The sequence below is a fragment of the Pelodiscus sinensis genome, chromosome 8 (assembly GCF_052426305.1).
Source record: "Pelodiscus sinensis isolate ZL-2025 chromosome 8, ASM5242630v1, whole genome shotgun sequence".
Lineage (NCBI taxonomy): Eukaryota > Metazoa > Chordata > Testudines > Trionychidae > Pelodiscus > Pelodiscus sinensis.
Window position 1 is genome coordinate 7,084,135 of NC_143059.1, and position 22,808 is coordinate 7,106,942.

General features: G+C 48.7%; 2 protein-coding genes and 1 long non-coding RNA gene across 8 annotated transcripts in view; 1 reads left to right on the plus strand and 2 right to left on the minus strand.

Moving 5' to 3' along the window:
• LOC102452319 (dual specificity phosphatase 29) overlaps positions 1-22,808 on the minus strand; it is a 79,800-nt gene that overhangs the window by 56,145 nt on the left and 847 nt on the right. The gene's annotated exons all lie outside the window — the stretch shown is intronic.
• On the plus strand, positions 732-22,281 carry LOC106732236 (uncharacterized). Of its 3 annotated transcripts, none has more exons than XR_012905762.2 (7): positions 732-838; positions 9,667-9,796; positions 11,322-11,450; positions 11,573-11,656; positions 18,469-18,664; positions 20,185-20,267; positions 21,321-22,279. It is a non-coding gene; the product is annotated as an uncharacterized LOC106732236 (long non-coding RNA). The 3 variants fall into 3 exon arrangements; XR_003089989.3 differs by lacking the exon at positions 732-838 and adding an exon at positions 9,283-9,413 and having other exon boundaries at positions 21,321-22,280; XR_016350206.1 differs by lacking the exons at positions 732-838; positions 11,573-11,656 and having other exon boundaries at positions 21,321-22,281.
• The window catches only part of LOC102451909 (dual specificity protein phosphatase 13B-like), a 42,304-nt gene continuing 28,903 nt past the window's right edge, over positions 9,408-22,808 (minus strand). For all 4 annotated transcript variants that reach the window (XM_025186275.3, XM_006126345.5, XM_014575158.4 and 1 more), the window contains exon 4: positions 9,408-9,736. In XM_025186275.3, the coding sequence (XP_025042060.3) occupies positions 9,516-9,736 (221 nt within the window). In that variant the 3' untranslated portion in view covers positions 9,408-9,515. The remainder of the gene's footprint in view (positions 9,737-22,808) is intronic.

A 22,808-nucleotide genomic window follows, 5' to 3' on the forward strand; every position in this document is an offset into this window, starting at 1 on the left:
TTGAGTAGGGTGACTGAGCCCCTGTTAAAAAGAACTACCGAGTCGCTGGAGTCTTTTTATTTACCTTCGTATCTTTAAAGCTCATGCAGGGAGAGGTCTCTCTCTCTCTCTCTCTCTCTCTCTCTCTCTCTCCCCCCCCCCCTCCCTACAACTCTCTCAGATGGTGGTGGGGGTGACTGGCCAACTTGACCCAAACACCCTTTCCCAGTGCTCCCCCTGGGTGCCCGCCCAGCCAGAGGTGGTTGGGGAAGGAAGGAGCCTGCCAGCCAGGCTGTTGGTGAGCTGAATGATCTAGTCAGCGGCTGGTGTTCTGCACAGCTCAGGGATGGCATGTCCAAAGCAGACAGTGCAGAGTTACAAAGGGGTCTCACAAACCTGGGTGGCTGGGCAGCAGAATGGCAGATGAAATTCAACATTGAGAAGTAAGGCTCAATGGGAAAAATAATCCCAGCAACACATATACAATGATGGGTTCTAACTTAGCTGTTACTGCCCCAGCCCGAGATCTTGGAGTCACCATGGGCAATTCTGTGAAAGCATCTACTCCTTCTGCAGCAGCAATCGCAGAGGCTATTGACATGCTAAGGATTATTAGGAAAGGGATTTGAAAAAGGAGACAGAAAATCCCATAGTGGGCGTGGCAGTGACATCACAAAGGCCTGTGACAGGACCTCAGCCTATTGGGGGACAGTCGTGGGGAGGTGGTGACCTCATAAAGCAACCCTGACACAGCTGGGCAAGGCAGGGGCAGCCTCAGAGACTCGCGTGGCTTTGCAGCTACAAGGCTCCATCTCCAGGTCTGTCCTTGGGGACGGAGAGAGAACTAGGGTTCATGTAGGTGAGCATGAGGAGGAGCCTCCTCGGAGTTTTCTCCTTCCCCACCACTGATTTTGTTGTCCCTGTTTAGAAGGTGAGAGCCTCAGAGAGGCCAATTCAGTCTGATCCATTTGGTAGCAGCTGAATTCTAGGCATAAAAATCACTAGCTTCTAGTGATTTGATTTCCTACTAATGACTTTGTCGCGTAGAATCACTGGGGATACTGAGGGGTTTGTCCTTTACGGTTTCCCTTTTCCTCCATCCCTCCCCATTCTCTCTCCTTCTCTAGCTTCTTTTTCCCCTTTTCTATTCCTTCCTGCCTCCATCAAAGAGAGATAGAGAGGTGTGTATGTGTTGGAGGGGGTGGCGGGAAAGTTGTCACTGTGGGAGACTCTTACAAAGAGGTGGGGCTGGAAGACTGATCCCCTCTGGTGGTGACCTGGGCCATCCTTTTGGACTCTTGCTGAGACCCCACCGGTTCCCAGCTCTTGATGCTGATTGGCCGAGCAGGTGGCTATTGGCAAGAGACTCGGGTCCTTTTTGATGTATTTTAAGGCCACACAAATAAGTCACGAGCAATTATGTATTTGTTTGTGCTGCTTCTCTCCAACTATTGTCTCAGGGCAGTTCCTGATTGTCTCTAATGTGCCAGTTCTTCTCAAATACTCGCTGAATTGTTGGTCTGTAGCTCGTTTGAGAGCACTGGACTCTGATTGGTTAACGTGCCCAACGGGGCTCGCTGGAGGCGGGACGTTAGCCTTTCAGCTGAGGGGTGGGTTTGGCAGTGACATCACAAAGGCCTGTTGCAGGACCACAGCCTATTGGTGGGGAGATGATGACCTCACAAAGTTACCCTGACATCTGGCAGGCTGGACAGAGATGCAAGGGTCTGGTCTCCGTCCTGATCATCTGTTCATGAATCAGGAGTTCAGAGAGGATGGGACCAGCTCAGACACTGGACGCTGTCTCAGTCTAGAGACACAAAGATGCTTTGTGACCATGCCCCTTCTCAAGCGCCACGGACATTCCACCCTGAGTCCAGTGTCTTGGCCCCGGGATGGGAGTGGTCTCATTTGTACACTAGTCTATTGATCCTGACCTACCTCCTTCCCCCCACACCATGTCAACTTCTGCATCAGGTCCAGAGTGCCCCAGGGGAGAGCCAAGGCTAGAAGGAGTCACAGAGCACTCTTCTGATTCACCATCCCCCTCCCTGAATTAGATGTAAGTGACCTCTCACCCCGGCTTCCTGACTCCAGACAGAAGCAGGCTGGCTTGGATAGGCTGTAGGACCTGCAGCTGCAGGGGCTGTGGGTTGGGAGTGTTACCTTTGGGAAGGCAGAGTCAGAGCAGGGAGGGAGACAGACTTGGGTTAAGTTCCTCTTTTCCTGGTTCAGTGGAGACCCTGGGACTTTAAAAGGACCATGTTCCAACCCCTGCTCCAGCCAAGTTAATTCCTGGTCTTGGGTCCCTTCTTGTCCTCCTGGAGCATCTGGGGGTACAAGTCCTCATGGAGGGCCCTGCCCACCGTTTGCTCCAGAGTCCCTTGGGGGCAGAAGGAGCTGAGGGTCTAGCTCCTTTCCCCCGTGTCTCCCGCAGAGGGACTTGGGGGAGAGAGACTCCTGGCCCAGGGGAGATTGGGAGCTGGTAGGAGAAGCTGATGGAGCTTCCTCCCCTCCCTTCCATTAGAACTCAGCACAGTTCCCCAAACTAGGGAACGTGGTGGCTTAGCTGTGATTGTCCATCAGTGACCCAGCCAAGGACATTGGCTGGCTGACCAGGGAGGGCATTTATCGGCTACACCAGTTTACAGAGGTAAGGAAACCCAGCTGGGAAATGGGACCCAATAGAAAAGTGATGCTGACAGAAGCCAGGTAATGGGACCGCTGAAGAAATGACTCACCAACTTCTGAGACTGTTCCTTCATTGGGTAATGGGAGCCCTGCTGGAACTCCCCACATCCTCTGAGATTGGCCCCTAGCTAGAGGATGAGTGTGTGTGTGTCTGTGTGTGTCTCTCTCTCTCTGTCTCTCTCCCCTCCCCCTTCTCCCTCTGCTCCATTTAGGATCAACCCTTCTTCCCAAGCACTAAGGAGTCTCCACCCACCATAGGGGAGCCCTGCTATTCTGTGGGGCCAGAGATGCAACCCAATGGAAATGGAAGAACATGGCCACCAACACCAGACAGAGCAATCAGACAGTGAGAAGCTGCTAAGGAGCAACTGTCCGATGGAGATGGAGGGAATGGAGGCAGGAGATTCCTCTACAAGAGTTGGGGGGTGTCTGGCACTGGAGGCCACTTGAAAGAAAGCTGAGTCCACCCTAAGGTGCCAGTTGCCATTACTCCTCCCTGATTCCTGGGGGCATCTAAGTCTGACCCACCCATATTCTCTTGACAGGAGGACGTCACGGCCATGGTGACGTGCCAATTCTACTCTCATATGATCCTGTTACCAGGTGCCCAAGGCTCTGCAGGAGCTGCACCTTTTAGGATGCCTCTGATGGGATGTAGGGGTTGGGGAGCAGGCCTGGACCACTGGGATCCCACCCCACCGCCCCTGCAGAACCTGCTCCAGCGGGAGGAGGCGTTTCAAAGGTCATGGGGTGTATGTTCTCGCCCGCTCGCTCAGAAACCAAAGGGTTAATCTTGGCCCTGCCAGCCACTGATGACTGGCCGGCTAACAGCAGCTGGGAGGATCAAAGGGCTGGGAAGCCGGCTGGCAGGGCTGCCAAAGGGGAGTGAGCAGGCAGGAGAAAGGAACTCCAGTCAGCAGACTGATGGCGAGCCAGCAAGGGAGAGCCTCCAGCAAGGGCGAAGAGGCCAACAGACCAACCCCTTGACAGGCCTGAGCACAGAGTGGATTTCCAGAGTCCTGGACATGAGGAGTGAATCGCTTGGTTTCTCATCACTGGATGGGGCATTGGATGTGCTGGATGAGCTCCATCCCATGCTGCGATAGACATGTATAGGACCCATGGATCTTGACCTGTAGGGCAGGGGCATATTTATCATGGTAGCCATGGGGCTATGTCTGCATATTTTGCATCTGTAGTTCTAGAAAGATGGTATGAACTAATGCCCCAGGGTATGAAGAGGCCAGTATACATGGGCGCCTCCCTCCCATGTCCATCTCCGCAGATGGCCTACATCTGTGCATTGCCACCAACTGCTGTTTGGAAAAACATCCCTGGAGCAAAACCACCATCCTTGCTCCTTTCATGTTTCTTATTAGGAGGCACTAGCCTCTCCTCCCTGGGTTCTTCAGAGGGCAGGTTTATAGTCTCTCTTTTCTTTTGCACACAACCCCCCAAGTTCAAAAACAAAGGAGGAATAATTCAGCACAGAGCAGCCTGCTGCAGTGTTCTCTATACTTGCTACCATTGACACATGTCTGGGAGGGAGAGCAAGAGTGACTGCTAATCCATCTTCGTAAGCGGAAGACCAGTAAGTGCGGAGCTGTGGTAGGATCGGGGAAAACTTTCTACTCCAGATGTCCTGTGTGACCTTGAGCAAGTTACTTAAGCCTTATCTACACTGGCATGTTTTGTTGCCAAAAACTGTCTTGTGTTGACAAAACAGTGAGATCGTACGCACAGCAATGCAACTTTTGTTGGAAAAAACACCTAATTTTGGTGACAAAAAGCTTCCACCCCTGCAAGAGACTTTTTTGTCTTTTCTCCTCTCTTTATTGTCGACCAAGAGCCAGTGTGGACACTGCTGTTTGTTTGGCTGAGAGAACTGGCTTCCCCCAGTATCCCACAATGCCGGTCCTGATGGCTCTGCTCAGTGTTTTGTGATCTCTGTTGCCCTGCAGGCATGCGTGCCCACCCCTCCAACCCCCGCCTTCAGAGCTCCAGGAAGTATCTGAGAGCTGAGTGAACAAATCTGTTCTGCACTGCATTAGAAACAGCGACAGGCAGACAGATGCTGCAGGGGGAGGGCTGGAGAGGCAGCTATGCTGCTTTGATACTCCTCAGCACGGAGAGCTCCTAGAGCTACGAGGAAATTCCAAGAAGTGCAGGGATCAGCTCTGTCTTCCCACCACACAGCACTGTGGGATGCTTACCCACACTGCTTTGCTCTGTCAACAGGGTGGGTGCTATGAAATGTCGACAATGGGAGGCAGAAAAAGTGGTTTGACCAAACTTGAAAAACAACAAATAGTCCTGAAGCACCTTAGAGACTTCACTTTTGGCAATTTTTTTTGCATGTCGACAGCACTTTCATCACCAAACCTTCCCAGTATTGATGTAGCCTTAGTTTCTGTGGGCCACAGAGCCCATGTGTACAATGGGAATTACAGTGCTTCCCTTTCGTACAGGGATTTTGAGGATAAACACTTTAGAGATTGCAAAGCTCATGTACTGCAATAATGGTGGTGGAGTCATGTAAGCCCTGAAGATGAATGGATGTTGATGACGGCATCTTCAGCGCTCACACTGTGCCAGATAAGATGTGGTGGGAAGAGAGAATTCTTCTGAGGGAACATGTGTGTATCTGTTATGACTTGCTCTGCACTTGCCAGTATGGACAGCAAAATGCTCCCAGCTGAAGTATCTGTGCCTGTGTTTCTCACAAGTAATAATTAGTATTTTTGCAGACAGGTTTTACTAGGTCTGGCACTGCAGAGCAGAGTGCCAGGTCTAGTTAAAATGGCCATAAAATGGCAGAGCGAGTGGAATTCTATTCCCCCCCAGTGCATGATCAGCAACATTGCCAGCTAAAGTCCGGCCTCAGACTCCTTGTTACGGGTGAGAATTGCAGAGGCAGAAAGAGCAGCTGAGTCTCTCACAGTCACACGCTGGTTATGCAGAGCTGGTGGCTTCAAAAGCCGTCTCAAGGGGCAAGCTTTGCCCTCGGGACCTGGAAGCCACCGAGTGAGACTCAATATGGATCCACCCCCCAATGCCTCCTTGCTTTTTACCCTGCCTCTTAAAGTGCAGTTTAAGAGATTCCTACATGGTACCTGAGCTCAATGGGAAGACGCCACCAGTGTGCGTAATGCATGTGGGTCAAGGGTTCTGATGACTTACCCATCACAAAATATTAACCCCAAGATGCACCCTGTGCTGTGACCTTTGTTTCAGTAGATGTTCATCTAGCTACTGCGTGTGTTCAGTAGGCAGGCAAGCACCTATTCTAGCCATACAAATATCTGCAGGAGGGGAGGGTAAGGGGGAATGGTGAAGTGACGCATCCAAGCTCAAAGGGAGGGAGAGGAGGGCGAGCTGCCTACCAGCACCTGGAAGTTATGAGAAAATGGGGTGATGCAAGGGGAGTAACGGGGAGCCGGACCACTATGGGAGGGGAAAGGTTTCCTTAGCTGTCTCCTCTGTTGGTTCTCTTTCAACACCTGCCCTCTGGCCCCTTTTACTCCTCTGGGTTCTTCTCCCAAGAGAAGGATAGATTGGCCCTGTGTGTACACACTGAGTGTTACCTAATGGTCAGACTTTCTGCTGCTGTCACCCCTCGTATTACCTCTCAGGTGGGTGGAGATGTCTGAGGACTTGCAGGCCTACAGAGGAGAAATGAGCGATGCGGAGTCTGCGTGTAACGTGCTTTATTTAAACGCGTGTACCGCTCCCGACTTGAGAGGGTCAAACGGCACGCGGGCAACCCCTCTTCTTGACTGCTTCAGGAACTGACTCTCAGCAGTGCCCCAGACTCTGTCTCCTGCTGCTCACTCGGCTCCCTTTTTCCCCCGACGCTGCCTTTATGCCGAACCTCCTTGCAGAGCTGGAATTGCTAACAGCACCGCACGCCTGCCCAAGGGACTAAAAACTTGCTTGCCGAGAGGGAGAATCGAGAAGACACGGTGGGACTGTGACACCTGGTGACCGTGGCAGGATTTCTTGTGGCTTTGCACACGTGGGCTTGGCTCCACAGCACTGCCAGGAAGAAGTAACATTATTGTCCTTATCCCGTTGTTCAATCAGTGCTGCAGGGCCGGCAGAGACTTGGGATTGTCATGGGAATCCTGTTGGGAGGGTTACGCCCTGCGTTGCATTGCTGCGTGCCGTTGAACGTGAGCGGGTGGAGAGCTGCCAAGACTGTGAGTCCCCGATGGAATCTGGTCATGTTTCCTCATCACAGCTTTGACTGGGTCACAGTCCAAGCCTCTCTGTTATAATGCTAGGTCTGTCTCAACGCATTTGATCGTTGGCTGTTTAGGCTCAAGCTCCCCTCAACTCAGCCCTCAAGCCTGATCCTTCCCATGACAGCAGGGGCTGCTGCATCACGGCCCCTGCTCTCTCCAGCAGCCAGGCAGTGTAGGCAGTTTTGGGAAGGCAAGGCCTTCCCTTGCCTACCTTACCCATGGGAACTGAGACCGCTCCGGACTGGCTAAGTGCAGAAGCCTCTGGATGTGCACATTTCTGACATCACTGCACTCTGCTAGGCTTGCCCAGTGTGCTGCCTACTGAGCTGGGTGCTCAGGAGCCGTGTCTGGCTGTAGAGAGTGCAGGCGTCTAGTCCCAAAATAGGCCCAGGCCTGGTAGTGATGACACAAGCTTCCTTATGCTGCCCCATCAATATGCCCTGCTCCTGCCATGGAAGGGGACCGCGTCTAAGAGGGAGAGGGTCGGTAATGTCCATGCTCATTGAAGTGCTTGGCCTCTCTGCTGAGACTGCCCAGGAGAGGGCAGTCCTAGATTTCAAGGCCAGAAGGGACCACTGTGATCCTCTAGCCAGGGCTCCTGTGCAATACAGGCAATAGAACCTCCCTAAACGCACCCGTCGGGCGTTGCCATGAGAGGCTGTAACACAACAGTGAGTTCCCTCTCCGCCCACCTCATTAATTTCGACCTCCTCGCACACCACCTTATCCAATCACAAATGCTCATTCCCAGGCCTGCCGATGGGGGAGGGAGGGGCAAAGGGAGAGTGCAGTGTGGCACATTTTGGGCGGCTCTAAGGGCTGGGGAGGAGGGGCTGGTGTGGTACATGTCATGCAGTGCTGAGGGCAGGCTGCCCCGGCCCCGCCCCTTCTGCACGAGGCCCCGCCCTTCTGGAAGTACAGAGCCGGCCTCTTCCCCCACCTTTTCCAGGAGCCTGGTGTGGCTGTCGTCTCCCCTACCCATTCCCCAGTGGCTAGGTCCACTTTCAGCTGTCTTATCCGAACAGTGGAGATAAAATCCACTCTGCTATCCCCTGATTCCTTTGAGGAGACGCACGTTTAGCATCGGGGCCTATCGGTGCTTACGAAGAGGAGACCATCAACTGAGTTTAGCCAGCTGCTCTGCAGGGATGTCTCGTGTTCATGTGGCTTGAGGAGACGCACACAGGAATCGTGCAGCGCTTGGTAAAACCGTTCCTGCGTGGCAGTTAAAACCCCAGCCGTTCCATGTGAGTGTACGCAGCCTTCGATTCCTGCTCAGAACCCGCAGTGCTAGAAATACAAGCCGCACGGCACTTTCACTCCTGCCCGCCTTTAAGAAGTCTCCAGGGAAAACATCACACCAAATTAATCTGCCGTCGAGTGGAAATTCTATATTATTTGCATTTGCCAATGGGCTGCATGGGGCTGTAATTGCATCCAAGTAAATATCTCCTTCCAGTTGTTCATGAGATTGAATGTGGCCAGTTGGCCGTAAAAGGGAACTGTGAACACAGAGCTGCTGCTGTGGATTTGATAGGTGCATTGCTTGTTTTTGCTCTGACATCAATACTTGAGGTTAGCGTTCCTTTATCAAAGGGAAAGATAGGGAATGGGACTAGAACATGGCACTAAATACCAGGAGCTCTAGATTCCTTTCCTGGCATTGCTACTGATTTGCAGTAGGGCAGTGTGCTTACCGTCTTTGGGCCTCAGTTTCCCCAGATGTAAAATGGGGCTATCATTGCTCTCCCACTCCGTTATTTGCAAAGTGTTTCAAGCTGCTGGGCTTAAAAGCCAATGGAAAGGAAAGCGATTGTGTATAAACCAGCAGCGCTCAGAACATGGGGGTGGGCTCTGTGTTGAGTTAACGATTTCTCAGGTGTGCATCAGCTTCCAGCGTGCAACCGGAACTTCACCCATTGGCTCCTCGGGAGTTGTGAGGGGTGGGGAGTGAGTTGAGGGGACCCCAACTTGCCTACAAGGGCTTGTCGGGGTTCTAACATGTTCTAAGGCTTGTGTGTGTGTGTGGGGGGGAGTCCAGTGTGTGTGTGTGTGTGTGGGGGGGGGGAGTCCAATGTAGGGAGGAGCACGTCAGCTGGTGTGAATTGGCATAACTCCAGTGGGAGACATTGATGTGTGCGCCAGCTGAGGGTCTGGCTTGTATTTCTGCTGGAGGTGAAATTTCAAACTCCACTAAGGAAAACGCATCCCTCTTTCGTGAGCTCGATTTTCTTTTCTCTCTTTCTCTTGTTTGCATGTCCATAAAAGGCTCCTACTCCAAGCTGACTGTGCCCTTTCGCTTTTGAATGGAGACCCAACATTTCTCTACCTGTTATACCATGTGCAAGTGGAACATCCGTTCCCGGCTGCAGACCCTGCTATTTTGAAAACCATTTTTGTTACTTTTATTTCTGACTTCTTTTGAATTGTCAGGTCCCTCATGCTTGTTTTCAATGAACCAGAAGCTTGTCCCTGCTCACTCCATACGTATCTCTCCAGGTAATTTCAATGCCATCTGATTTATCTATCTTGCAGAGGTACAATCTTCCTGGAGGCCACCTGTAGTAGTTGGTCTGTAATCAGAAGACATCCCCCCCCTATTTAAAGTCTGAAGGAATCGGCTCCTCTTCCTCTCTCCCTCGTTAACCGCATGTCTAGCTCCTGAAGCTGCTTCAGGAAACCGGAGTTGGGACAGACCCCGCGGTGTTTACGCACAGTCTGAATTGCATCCACAAGCGTCTTGTTTTCACAGATCATTAAGAAAGCAAGCACAAGCGTTGCTGATCGGCTGATCCCCATCGCACAGTGCACTAATACTCTGCCTGAAAATAAGAGAGAGCACATCACTATTTTACACCGTACAGGAGCACCTAGACTTTCAGGTGAGGGTATTTCTTTGAGGGAGCGTGGTATGGTGGTTGGGGGTAGACAATCTGGCGGGTATGTCTACACTGCATCTGGGAAAAAGCCTTGCTGCCATAGACTTAGTCCATTCTAGTGCACTCAAAACATGGTGTAGATCCGGGCTGGCAAGATCCAGCCCGGGGGCCATATCCGGCCCTCAGATTGCATCTGGCCACCTTCTATTTATATCTTGCTGCCTGTGCCACTGAATTTCCAGTGGCTCAGGCAGCAGGCCCCTATTTGAATGGCTCATGACTCCCAGCTGCAGTGCTAGCTGGAAGGGGCCAGAGCTGCAAGCCCTTTAAATAGCCACAGCAACCCGAGCGCCGGCCAGGCACCGCGGAGCTGTGAGTTCTTTGCTGTGTTTTTAATTCAAAGCCTCCAGCCCCAGACAACTCTGGAGGGAGTCTCTAGCCACGGCCCTTCTGCCCCAAGTCCTGTTCCTTTCTGGGGGTGGAGCTGGCCCATGACCACGTTCCAAAATTCATTGAGCGGCCCCCTTGCGAAAATTATTGCCCACCCCTGGTGTAGATGATGCTTTGACCTTGTGACTCGGGTTGTGACTCCTGCTCCCACTAAGATCTCAAAGCCCGAATTCCAACCTGAGCTGCGACCTCTACACAGTTGTATTTAGCAGGCTAGCACCAGCCCGGCTAGCACAAGTGTCGGGGGCCATGTAGACGTGCCCTCTAAGGTTCTGTTGTGTGCCGCTGGCTCGTTGGTCAAGTCATTCGTCACACACGTGCGCATGTAGGCAGCAGAACAGGGGACTGTGCCTGTCCCCGTTACCAGACCTTACCTGCCCTCCTGGGCAAGTGGGTGCAGGGTGGTGTTGGATCCTTCCGTCCCGAGCCAGCCAGTGGGGCTAAGTTAGCCTGGAGGGGGGAGGTGACGCATGTCAGAAGAACGGCTGGAACAGTTTACTTCTACCCGAAACAAGGAGGGAGTAGGGATTGAAGGATGACCGAGTTACTATTTGGTCCATGCCTTGCCTCTGTGAAAGGGCAGCTATATTTCATCCAACCCTTCATCCCTCCATTTCGGTTCCCTCATCCGTAGCAATGGGAACAATGCTTATCCGTTTGCAAAGCACTTGGCCTACCTTGTCCTGGCAGACGTGTGAGCCAGAAAGCCTTTCCACGAAAGCGGGAATAGAAAGAGGCAGCCTTAGGTAGCAGAGCTGGTTGGAAAACTCTGAATTGCAACGTTTCTCAACAAACAAGGAACAGACGTTTGCAAAATTCTCCGTTCTTCCACTTGCGCTACGTAGCTACCTACAATGCTGAGGGGGAGATTTTTTCGGAGGTGCTGACACTGTGGGGCGGGGGGGCTGAGAGTAAAAATTAAGTCCTAATTGGCGTTTTTATGAGAAAAGTAGCCTAACATTTGAGCAAGCTCTGTGACCTCCTTTAACTACGCTGCTCTTCACCTGTTCTTTTTACAACAAAGGTTTAGTAACTGCTGCGAAGCCAATGAGGCGAAGTTTTTTTCTGTCTTTCCTAGAAGGTGATTGAACCAGCGGAGATGTGATTATCTTGAACATGCCACTGATTTCAATAATAGCTGTGCAAACTGTGGGAAGAGCAGTAGAGCAGCCTCCCTCCAACCCTGGCAAGGAGAGAGCCTCTCGAGGTATGGTGGGGTTGTTGACTTTCCACGGCTGTGGTGTCCTTGATTTCTCTGCTGGGATTGCTGGGGGAACTGCCAGGGAATGACCGGCCTATTTCATGGCAACTCTCATCCGTTGTTTTCAGTTCACTGCTGGAACAAAACCAAAGCGTCCCGGATGCTTTCATGACAAGGAATTGCATCAAAACAGCCGTTTTGGGATCAAAAAGGTCAGAAGTGTGATTCCCTCTCTTTCTGGAAATGACCGGAGAGTCCACCCTAGACCTCAGAACTCTTCCTGTTGAACACTTTTGTTGAAGTGAATATATCTCTGGGAAGAGTTTTGGCTTTGACACACCAGCATAGTGTTGACAAAAGGCATTCAGTGGGAAATATCCTATCCAGCTGTAATGGCTAACAAGGGTCTAGCCCAGCAAAATGCTGACCTCTCTTCTCCACCATGCAAACGAGAGGGCGCATCAATTAGCAGTTACCACCATGGACCCAGCAGCTCGGCATCCCATTGTTACTAGAGAGGGTTGAAAATTGGTTTGGGATTTTCTCTCCCCCAGCCCTTGGAAAAACTTCTGAAATGCTTTGGTTTGAAAATGTCACAGGGACAATTTTTGAATCAAGATACATTTTTGTGGCGTTTAAAAAAAAAAAAAAAGTAAAGAGTAAGTTTAAAAGAATACCCAAGGGTCATTCTTGACAAAATCTCATTTTTTAACTTATCAAATTTCCGGCTTACCAAATACTATTCATCCTGCTCAGCTAGATACTCCTGGAGTATATTACAACTTATGTCCAGAAGAAAGTGAGAACAACTGATCCCAATGAGGCAGCAACTATGCCATTTTGTGGTCCTCTGGAGGCAGAATACAACCATTTTGGTTACTATAAGCCTCTAACATGCATAGGGTTGCCAGATGGTTTAACAAAAAATATGGAACCCCCCCCCAAAAAAAACAACACAGGGAAAAAGTTCTGTTGAGGGGGGGGAAAAAAAGGGTGGGGGAGACAAAAGTTATTGAGCCAAAAAAAAAAAAGGGCGCTGCGCCTTTAAATGGCCCCATACTCCTCAGTCCCCCAGACGCAGCAGGGGAAAATTGTCCTCACCGGGCTTCTGTCCAAGGGAAACAGGAAATATCGGATATTTCACATGTCCGGTATTTTCTGTTTTTTTTTTACCTGAATAATGGACAGTCTGAGTGAAAATCGGACACCTGGCAACCCTAAACATGCAGGAATATTGGATGATGGGGCCAGTGTGGAGCTTCGAGTTTGTCAGGGTTTATGCTCTTGGTTTGTTCATGCCCAGGGCTAGATTAAGGGGGGCCTAGCCGGGCAGCCGCGTGCCCAATTGCAGCTGTAAGGTGCGCAACGTGCTGGGGGGCGGGGCTGCGCATGCGTTGCGCGCCTGCTGCCCGGGGCGCAGGAATGGCTTGAGCCGGCCATGCTACAGCTGTGCCAGTGCAGTGCTTCAGTATAGATCTGTGCTGATGGGCCTAAGCAATCCACCTCCCCTAGAGGAAGCAGCGAGGTCAACCTAGTGCTGTCTACACGGACAGCTAGGCTGGCTTAATTACCACATTTGCTTGTCACATGCCCGTGTGACCTAATTAAGCCAATTTAATTTTCTAGTTTAGAGCAAGCCAAAGAGATCCCTGTTTGGATGATGCCAGTGTGTCCAGCCAAAAACACCCTGTTTGCTGTGTCCGTCTCCCTGGCTGTTAATTCCCTGTACTTTGTGTACTGGCTTTCCTCTCATCTTCTATTGCTTTTGTGACACAGCTTATATTTAAGGAGTTTATAGCAGCGCTTCCAATTTTTACTAATGACAACCACAGAATCACATGCCCCGAGACTGAGCGAGCATGTGGCTTAAAATCTCTTCTTGTCAGCACAGGGTCAGAGAAGGTTTAATTCCACAATGACACAGCCGCCTTTCGCTGGCCGGGCACAAGAAACCTGAGCCTGCTCCTATATATAGACATGCCTTCAATAGAAAGAAAAGGACAAATATAGACTACAAGGAAGTAGCGCAAACTCTGCTCTGTTGAGAGCAGATAGGGACAAGGCTTTAAAACTTTTAAAAAACTCATATTGATCTTGCAATTAAAGACATCAGGTGCAGTTTGTCTTTTTTTCCTTTTCATATAGAGATGTAGGAAATTATTGCAAGCCAAATCGTAATATACTGTTTCATGCTAAATTCTATTTTACACCAGGAGTAGTAAGGGCCAATCGGGCATTGGGAGGGACATCCTATTGGACCAAAATGTGACACATACTCTCAGTTTAGGGCTGCAAATTTAAGCAAATAAGAGATGTGATTTGGTAAAAGACCTACTATTTTTGTTAACTGGTATAAATGTCATGTTAAAGCGTTCATAAATGTTAACAAAAATGTATCCATTCCGATGACACAAGACTGAACTGTGATGAATGTGTCCTCTCAGATCAGCTGATTATATAAACAAACCACTACTAGTGGCTGACACTGGATCAGTGTCATATTTTACTTTTTACAATGGCTAGGGGCCTCAAAAGCCAGAAGCAGCCCGGGTCTTTCTGGACCTCTGAGAGGACCTGGAAGTAGTTCCATTGAAGTCCATGAGAGTATTTGCGAAGTAGGGCTATAGATGATGGGAGTAAAGGGGTGTGGCTTTTAAAAGAGAATTCTTGGCACTTCAGAGGGCTTCATTTTCAAAGGCCTATGCAAACATTCATCCTCACGCTACCCCAGGTAGGTTTTGCATTGCTCTCCTTGGTTGACAGAGAAGGCAGTTGAGACTTGGAGAAGTTTGGAATGGGATTTTTAAAGGAGCCTAACGGTGTGTCTAGACTACAGAGTTTTGTCAACAAAAGTAGACTTTTGTTGGCAAAACTATACCTGCATCTACACTGCCGCTGAGTTCGGTCGACATAACGTCAACAGAACTTAGCAGTTTTGTCGACGGCGGTAAACCTCATTCTATGATGAATAACGCCTTTTGTTGATGGAGTTCTGTCAACAGAAGGCGTTATTGCATCTACACTGTCTTTTGCGTCTACACTGTCATGTCAACAAAGCGGCTTGTTTTGTTGACAGAACTGGATGTAGTCTAGACGCTGTTTGTTGACAGAATCTTTGTCGACAGTGTCTGTTGACAAAACTTCTGTCGACAAAAGCCTGTAGTCTAGACGTACCCCAAAGGAGTTGAGCGCACAACTCCTGTTAAAATTCACCAGGACTCAGCTGCCTAATTTCCATTGGTTCCTTCAAAACCCAAACCTAAGAAGGTCAAACATCACGTTAAAGGCACTGAGAAGACTGCAGGATTTCTTACAGACCTCAAATGCTGGGAAATTTTGAAAGAACTGATGTTCCTGGTCAGGGACATTTCCTTTTGTGTAGCTCAGAAACACTGTGTAAGTGTTTTTGAAGCTCTGTAATTACTAATAATAAAAGTCCAGGGTGTGAGCTTTCCAGTCCCCATGTTCAGTCCGGGATCTGTGGCTTTTCTTTCTGATGCACCACCAAAAAGTCCGTCACTGGACCTTCCTTGACCTTTTTTCTTTAGGGAGGTAGGATAAAGCCAAAGCTCCTTCTCTCATACCACTTCTCCTCCGCGGGGTTAGGCGGAGCAGCAGACCAGTGGAATTTTTTTTATCAGCAATTGAGCAGGCAAGTCAGATTCAAAGAGAATGGAGGCAGTAAGACGGTGCTGCTTTTTCATACTGACTTCCCTGACTATATCTGTACTTTAAAAGTCTCCTTTTCATATTAGCTATTAGTTTCTGAAGGTCTCCCGCCAAGACACTAGACTGTCTTATGGTGGCTTTTGATCTAATCTGCCTAGCTTTCTAAAGCATGCATCACCATGGCATGTAGATTAAGGTACTTTACCCCTTTATAGTTTCAGTCTTTCTTCCAGGTTGTTATCCTTTGTTGCACAGAGATTAGGATGAATCCTGTGCCCTGACAATAAAATGGCTGTTGGATGCAGATAAATCCTTCACGTGAAATGATTTCATTAGAGCGACGGAGGATTTTAATTTACGAGGTGATTATTTTGCAGCACACAAAAGAATGTTAAACTTGAGCAAGGAAGCAAAAAGCTTATGTTGGTTCCTGCACTCTTCTTACAGGCTCTGATCCTTGTCTAGTAGCACCTGATATAAAGGGGGTAAGCGCAATGTGAACTCCCCGTGGTGGTTTGCACTTGTTTTACTGAATAGAACCTGCAGTCGTTATGTTCTGGATGGACCACTTGAGCACTCTTGATGGCAGAATATTATCTAGGCCTCTAGCAGGGGAGCTGTGGATATTTTGTGTGACAAAGCTCCTCCTGAACCTTGGGGGGTCCTGCGCTTTCAGGTGGATTACCGTAAATTAGCATATATAACCCACAGCTGTGCATAACCCACGGTTTTTTCCTAAATGTGTTTAAAAAAAAAAAAGAAAAGAAAGAGCCTGCGCACGTGTATAGCCCGCGGGTTATATACGCTACTTTAAGGTACCTGGTAATTGCTGGCCGGCCTGCAGGAGAGAAGCCGCGCTCACGTCCAGGCTCCACACAGCTACAGCCAGGCGCAACTCACCCTCCTCCGGGAGAGGGGAACAGAGAGTGCAGGCAAGCTGGCTGGCCTGCGGGAGGGGAGATGCACTCGCGCCCAGGCAAGTAAAAATACCCCGCGGACATGTATAGCCCACGTGGAGGGGGTTGCGGGGTTTGTAAAACTTTGTATAACCTGCAGGTTATATGTGCTAAAACACGGTACTTGCTTCAGAGGCGCCCAGCAGCCCTCCGTTTAGACACTGGCTTGATGTTTGTGGAGCTACTCCCATCATTGGCCAGCATGGAGAAAAAAGGGGAAACCAAACTTCGTCATCTCTGCGGCCCCTCCCAGGGTAGGACAACCCCTTGTACCAAAACCAGCCTCTTTCTAGTCCTGAAATGGGGAGTTGCTGGGGTTGGGGGCAGACCTGTTGTCTACTACGGGTTCCAGGCCTGGGACCCTGTAATGGCAGCTCTCTCTAATGTTTCTGATAGCAGCTACAGATCCCTGGGCCTCTTCCTTGGCACCTTCCCCATTGGAGATTCTTCTTCCTGATACCCGCTTGCACTTTCTTCTCCCAGATTCTCTGCCACGCTTTCTCTCATCAGCTCCTTCCTCATACACTGAGCTAACAGAAGGGAAGCCTTTTTAAACCAGTCTCAACCGGTTCTTAACTGGCCCCCAGGTGTGCTCATTAACCTGGCTCCCTTGAGTCTGGAAGCCTCCTAATTGGTTCCAGGTGTTTTTAATTGGCCTGATTTGCTCGGACTGATTCTAGCACATTCCTGCTGGTTCTGGATCATCCCTTGTTATCTACCCTGGGAATAGAGACCTATTTAATCTGGGGTTAATATATTTCTCCTGTAGCCCTCTGGCCTGACCCTGCTCCAGATCCTTATTCCCAAAGCAGAGGCAGGAGAAAGCCAGACATGCCATGCAGGGAGGGAAAGGTACTTGCTGCATGGTGCATGTCTAGTTTCCCCCTTCTGTTCTCGTTTTAAGGAGGTGTGTTTGTATTCAGATTCATGGCAGAACTTTTTGATCGGCAGAAGACCCACCTTCCAAGTTCTGTTGACATTCTCCAGCCTTGTTCAGCCCTCGTGTTTTCACATGCACTGTACAAGCAGTTACTTCTGTCATTACACATCAGGCTATCATGCAGTCTTCTTTCAACAAAGGCTTCCTTCTGTTTGATGAATCAGCTGAGAGAAGCGGGGGCACTTGGCTTCTCATATGAAATCTTGTTTGCAGCATCGTACAGCACATCTCTCGCAAACTGGCTGTCCTTAGCAGAAGCAGCCAGTGACTGTCGTCTGGCTGGGAACTGCACAGAACAATCACACTTCCTTTTTAACAATGGGTCACGGCTATTGTCTCAGATGTCACTCTACTGACTTGACAGGGCTTACCTCAGGGGAGAATGTTCACAAATTCAACATGGTTGGCCAAATTCAAATTGGGAAATTGAATGTAGCTAAACAAATGAGACATTACGGCGCACAAGATCTGATTGTCCTTTTTGTCACCCATCATTAATTGAGCAAATTGCCTCCAACTAGCCTTTGCGTCCTCATAGGACTAAGTTAATTTTGGTTAAGACTGTGAGCCAGCTCTGCAGCCAGTGTGACTAGACTTTGCTCCACTGAAGTCAACACAGTAACACCAATGTACAATAGCTGAAGATTTGGCCTACTGTACTCATCTGTGAATCTTCTTGCTTACCCTTGTTTTAATCATCCACTACCATAAAGCCAGGAGCAGAATCAATTAGCTATGTCTTTGCTATCCGCCAAATAATAGCAAAGGCTGACTTCCAACTTAGGGCTTGTCCACATGGTACAGCAATGCTCACCAGAAGGATGTCATTTCTACGTTAATGCACCTTACGGAACTTTTAGTTCACGCCAGCAGGGTCTATGCAAGACAGTCAGAAAGCAACACATTGATGCTCTTTAGACATTATCTCCCTCTGGGGCACTTCGCTGTACTTCATAGACAAGCCCTTAGGCTGTATAGCACCTTTTGACTGAAGATTTGGAAATGCTCCACAGATGTGGCCAAGAACAGTGATCAGGTGGGGAAAGGGGGAGGTTCAGTGAGCCTGTGGCAGATTGAAGGAGGAAAATACTTATTAAATCAATGAGCTGCTCTGTTTCCCATAAGAGAGGCCCACATTTGCATTTGTACCAGCACGATGTTGGCAGAATGGCTTTCTGTGAGTACCCATAATTTCAATGAGTTACTTGATGGTTTCCACATGCCTGTTTTAAAATACGTCCACAGATCAATAAAAGGAAAATTGTGTATTTGCAAACCTTTTTCTCCCCATGTAGTAAGTCTAATAATTTTCCATGGATTTCTCTCATCTGTGTCCACAGATTATTTTTCTCCTTCTGCAGACTTTATCTAAACCTGCAGATTTGCATTTGCATTCAGTTATCGTCTGAAAAAATGCAAAGGGGCGAAATAGATATTCACAGTGTCATTCTCTCCCCAGGCGCTGCTTTCTATCAGAAGCAAATAAGTTCAGTAGAAGATCAGCTGGAAAAGTTTCCGGCTGCATCGGTTAGTTTGCTTGGAGATGTCTTGTCTCATTTGCTGACCCGTGGACGGGGATTCTCAAGCTACCGAGGTGGTTCCATTGTCAATTGCAACCAAAGACTGTACTGAGGATGTGCCATAGGGCTATGCAGGTACGGAGTGGCAGTTTTTGAGCAAGGCACAATCCAAAGAAGCTGGAATGGTGGCATCTCATTAAATAGTGCTTCCATAGCTTGGTTACAGCAACAGACTCTGGACACCTGCTTGCTGATAGTCAAGAGGCTGCGTTTTGAGGGCAGTGGTGGCCCGTCAATATAGGCAAACTAGGCAGTTGCCTAGGGAGCCAAGATAAACAGCTGTTGAGGGCTTTGGAGGCGGGGGTGCCGACTGCATGCCGATCGTGCGTTTCGCCTAGGGTGCCAGTTGCCGGCAGCTCATCTAGGGCCACTCCTGTTTGAGGGTGATGAGTGCTCCTTTACTTACTAATACCCAGTACTGGTGTAGAGGAGATCGAGGAAGTCCAATAGTTAGGACAACAGTTTCTCTTTAAGCATACAACAGAGCTCCCATGGAAGTCAAAATAAACAACCTGCCCCAGTGGTGTTCAGTTATGTCAGCATAAATCTGGAGTAACTCTGATTTCAGTGACATTACTCTAGGTTTACAATGGTGTAACAGAATCTGGCCTCAAGTGCAATTCTAAAGATCGAGTATGTGATTCACAGCTTAAAAATCTCCAGGATGTGTGTACATCATATATACTTCAATGTTACTCGGTATTCTCCTGGATGTACAAGTTAATAAAAATGCCTTCTAAAAAGCTGCAGTGGAACTAACTAGTCTGAGAAACTATTTAGTAGTCAATCAAAAGTACTATGGTATACCCTAACTTGAAAACAAATGGCTCTCATGTTAGATGGTACATTTATGTTGCCCTACATCTCTAGTTTTAAAAAAATGCAACTATTTTCCCCCTCATCTAAGGCCATGTCTTCACTCCAGGGAAGATCGATACTGTTGTGATCAATCTTCCAGAGTTTGGTTTAGCGGGTCTAGTAAAGACCCGCTGAATCAAACTCAGAGGGTGCCCCTGTCGACGATTGGTAGTCTTGTTCCTGTCAGGTGTAAGGGAAGCTGACGACGATTTCCTCCCGTCGGCCTCCTGTTTTGGGGACAGTGGGGAAACTCGAAGCAAGGTACATCAACTTCAGCTACGTTGTGTATTTTGAGTTATGCATCTTGATTCAACCTTCCCCTTTAGTGTAGTCCTGGCCTAAAAGATGTGGCTAACACACTCATCATTCCTTTCTTTCCTGCACAGGCCCTGGCTATTTAGCTGCTGAGTTGCTGTAGCTAAAATAGCTCTGCTTCCAGAATGTCTTGTTCATTATGTACTAAACTCTGACACCCTTTAAAAAAAACCCAAAACTTCAAATGGTGACTGTCAGCAGCAGCTGGATTGTGTGTGGTTTTGAATTTGGCCTTCTTGCCATTCCCAGCACTCCTGCTGGCATATGGACTTGGAGAGTTGAGGAAAGTAATATCTATAGCCGTAACAGAAGGACTAAATATCTATTCTGGCTATGATTAGTTCAGCTGTGATGACCTTATACCCACACTGTAGTTCCATAGGACAGCAATATAGTCTATTTTTTTACGGTTCTCCTTTCAGTACTCTGGAATGTGCCCATGAAGGCATTGTATTTCCTTTGTGGACAAAGTTGTACTAACCTCTTCAAGGAGGGAAGGGAGCATGTAAGTTCTTGTGTTTTATTCCTTTATACATTCTCATGCTAGAATTTACCCTGGATTCCATCTTTCTTTAGGGAGCTGACTAAAACTGTAAATAGTGCACACTGTGGTAGAAATGAGACCAGAACCAAACTCCCTGACCTTTGGTGGTGGGTTTTGAACACTGTAAACCTCAATTTTTCAAAGCTCAAATAAATCTTCAGAAGGGGCCAGATCTAATCTTCCAAATAATCCCAAAAGTGCCACCGTAATTACTGAGGTACGATGTATCTGACAAAGGTTCATAGCTATTATGCTCTAGGGCAGTCCCAAATGGCAAAATTTGGACATAGATTGTGAAAACGCAGAAGTTCAGAGGCTAACAAAAATATATATAGTATCATGAGCTTTCGTGGGCAAAGCTCACCTCACTGCAGCTCACCTAAAGAAGTGGGTTCTGCCCACGAAAACTCATGATACTCTCTCTCTCTCTCTCTCTCTCTCTCTCTTGTTGCTAATGTCTAAGGCTATGTCTAGATGACAGGGTTTTTTCCAAAAAACTTCACCTGCATCTAGACTGCTGTCATGTTCTTTCAAAATTAAATCAAAAAAACATGGCGATTTTTTTGACAGCGGTACAGCTCATTTTGAGGAAGAATGCCTTTTTTTCGAAAGAGCGCTTTTGAAAAAAGGCGTTCTTGAACGCAAACGGCTTTTTTGAAAGAGAGCATCCAGAGTGCCTGGGTGTTCTTTTTTGAAAAAGTGGATTGCTTTATTGAAATAAAGCTGTGCCTTTCTAGATGCTCTCTTTCGAAGGCAGCTTTTTCGAAAGAAACATGTAGTCTAGACATACCCTAAGATGCCACAGGACTACTCGTTTTTAAAGTTACAGACTAACACGGCTCCGCCTCTGAGACTTAGTAATTACTGTTTCGGATCAATGTTACTGTAAAAACTTGCAATTGTTGAAACAGAACAGGCCCCTGGATGCATAATTACCCTTGGTGAAAATCTGTTATTACTTAAGTTTGTGGCGCTATGGAAAATCCCCCTGCTAACTGTTATTCTTTCACTTAGCTGTCCAGATTCACCTTACGGTCCAGATTCTCTTCCTGACCATGGAGAGAGCCCATCGACAGAGACTGCTGGTAGACAGCAGATGCAAACGGCTTTCCCCTAAGGAACCCAGTGGGGCGAACATAAAGTGGCCACACCTTTCCCTTACCATCATGCTAACTACTTTGAACAGGGAGCGTGCAACTGAAAACTTGATTTGTTTGAAAAAGCGGGGCCTTAATTTCTCTGTGCCATGTAATATGCCAGATGACCAGGTTCCTGGCACTGAAGTAAACTATGACTTCTATCTCTTTTTCCTCATGAGAGGTTTATGGGTTGTTTTTTCTGGTGTATAATGGGATGGTGATATTTCTTTCCACGCATAGTACCACATCTTTAAAATGGGGCTGTATTTTTTCCAGGGGGCAGATGTAAAGAAGCTGTGATCTATAACCTGCAGAAAGTGTGTTTACATTGCATGTGTGTCTTTGTTTTAAAGGCATGCTGGTCTAATGCCCCCGCCTGCTTTATACTACACCCCATTGGCAGACCACTCCATAGATGCAGGGCGCAATTATGAGCGCTGGTAAGCATTGAATTTTCACCGTGAATGGGCAGAGATGTTGCTGTAATTTTGAGACCTGCAAAGATGCCTTTTAAAGACGCCCTTCTTTCTGCATTGTGCTCTAGTGGTAGCTATGCTAAACTGCATGCAGCTAGGGATGCTAAGTAGTGATTAATTTGCTAGTCAAGTAGTCAATGGAATTTCCATCAACTACTCGACTAGTCGGTAGGGAAAGGCAGGTACAGTGCTCACATCCAGGTCCTAGCACAACCCCTCCCCCTCGGTCCGCACTCTTCAAGGGACAGAGAGGATCCGGCACACAAAGATGCTCTTTCAATTTCTGGTCCCCCCACAGCTCCTCTGCATTCTGGAAGGGACGGAGCAGCGGCAGCCGGTCCCATGGGTCATTCTTGGCACAAGCCCCGCCCCCCCTTGCCAGTCCCTTTAAAAATGCAGCATGGTAGCTGGGGGTGAGGGGGTGGGGGAGCTTGTGCTGAGACCCACGGGACCGGCAGCTGCTGCTGCTGCTCTGTCCCTTTAAAAGTGCCAAGTGGCAAAGGCGGGTGGGGCTTGTGCCAAGAGAGACCCATGGGACCGGCTGCTGCTGCTCCGTCCCTTTCAGAATGCAGAGTGGCAGTGGGGGTGGGGGTTGTCCTGAGACTGACCCAGCATCTTTGTGCGCCAGCTCCTCTCTGTCCCTTGAAGAATGCAGAGCGGCGGTGGGGGCGTGTGTGTGATCAAGTAGTCGATAGTGCTACCCGATAAGCTCCTGCTTATTGTGTAGTCGACTACTCGCTCACTTCCCTAATTCCCCCCATAGCACCTGGCCTGACTATTCCAGCTGAATATTGGGGTCTGGGATTTGGATCTCTAAATGCCCTAGCAAAGGACTCTGGCTTGATCTAGCCCCCCCCCCCCCCGGACATCGACTGGAGTCTGTATCA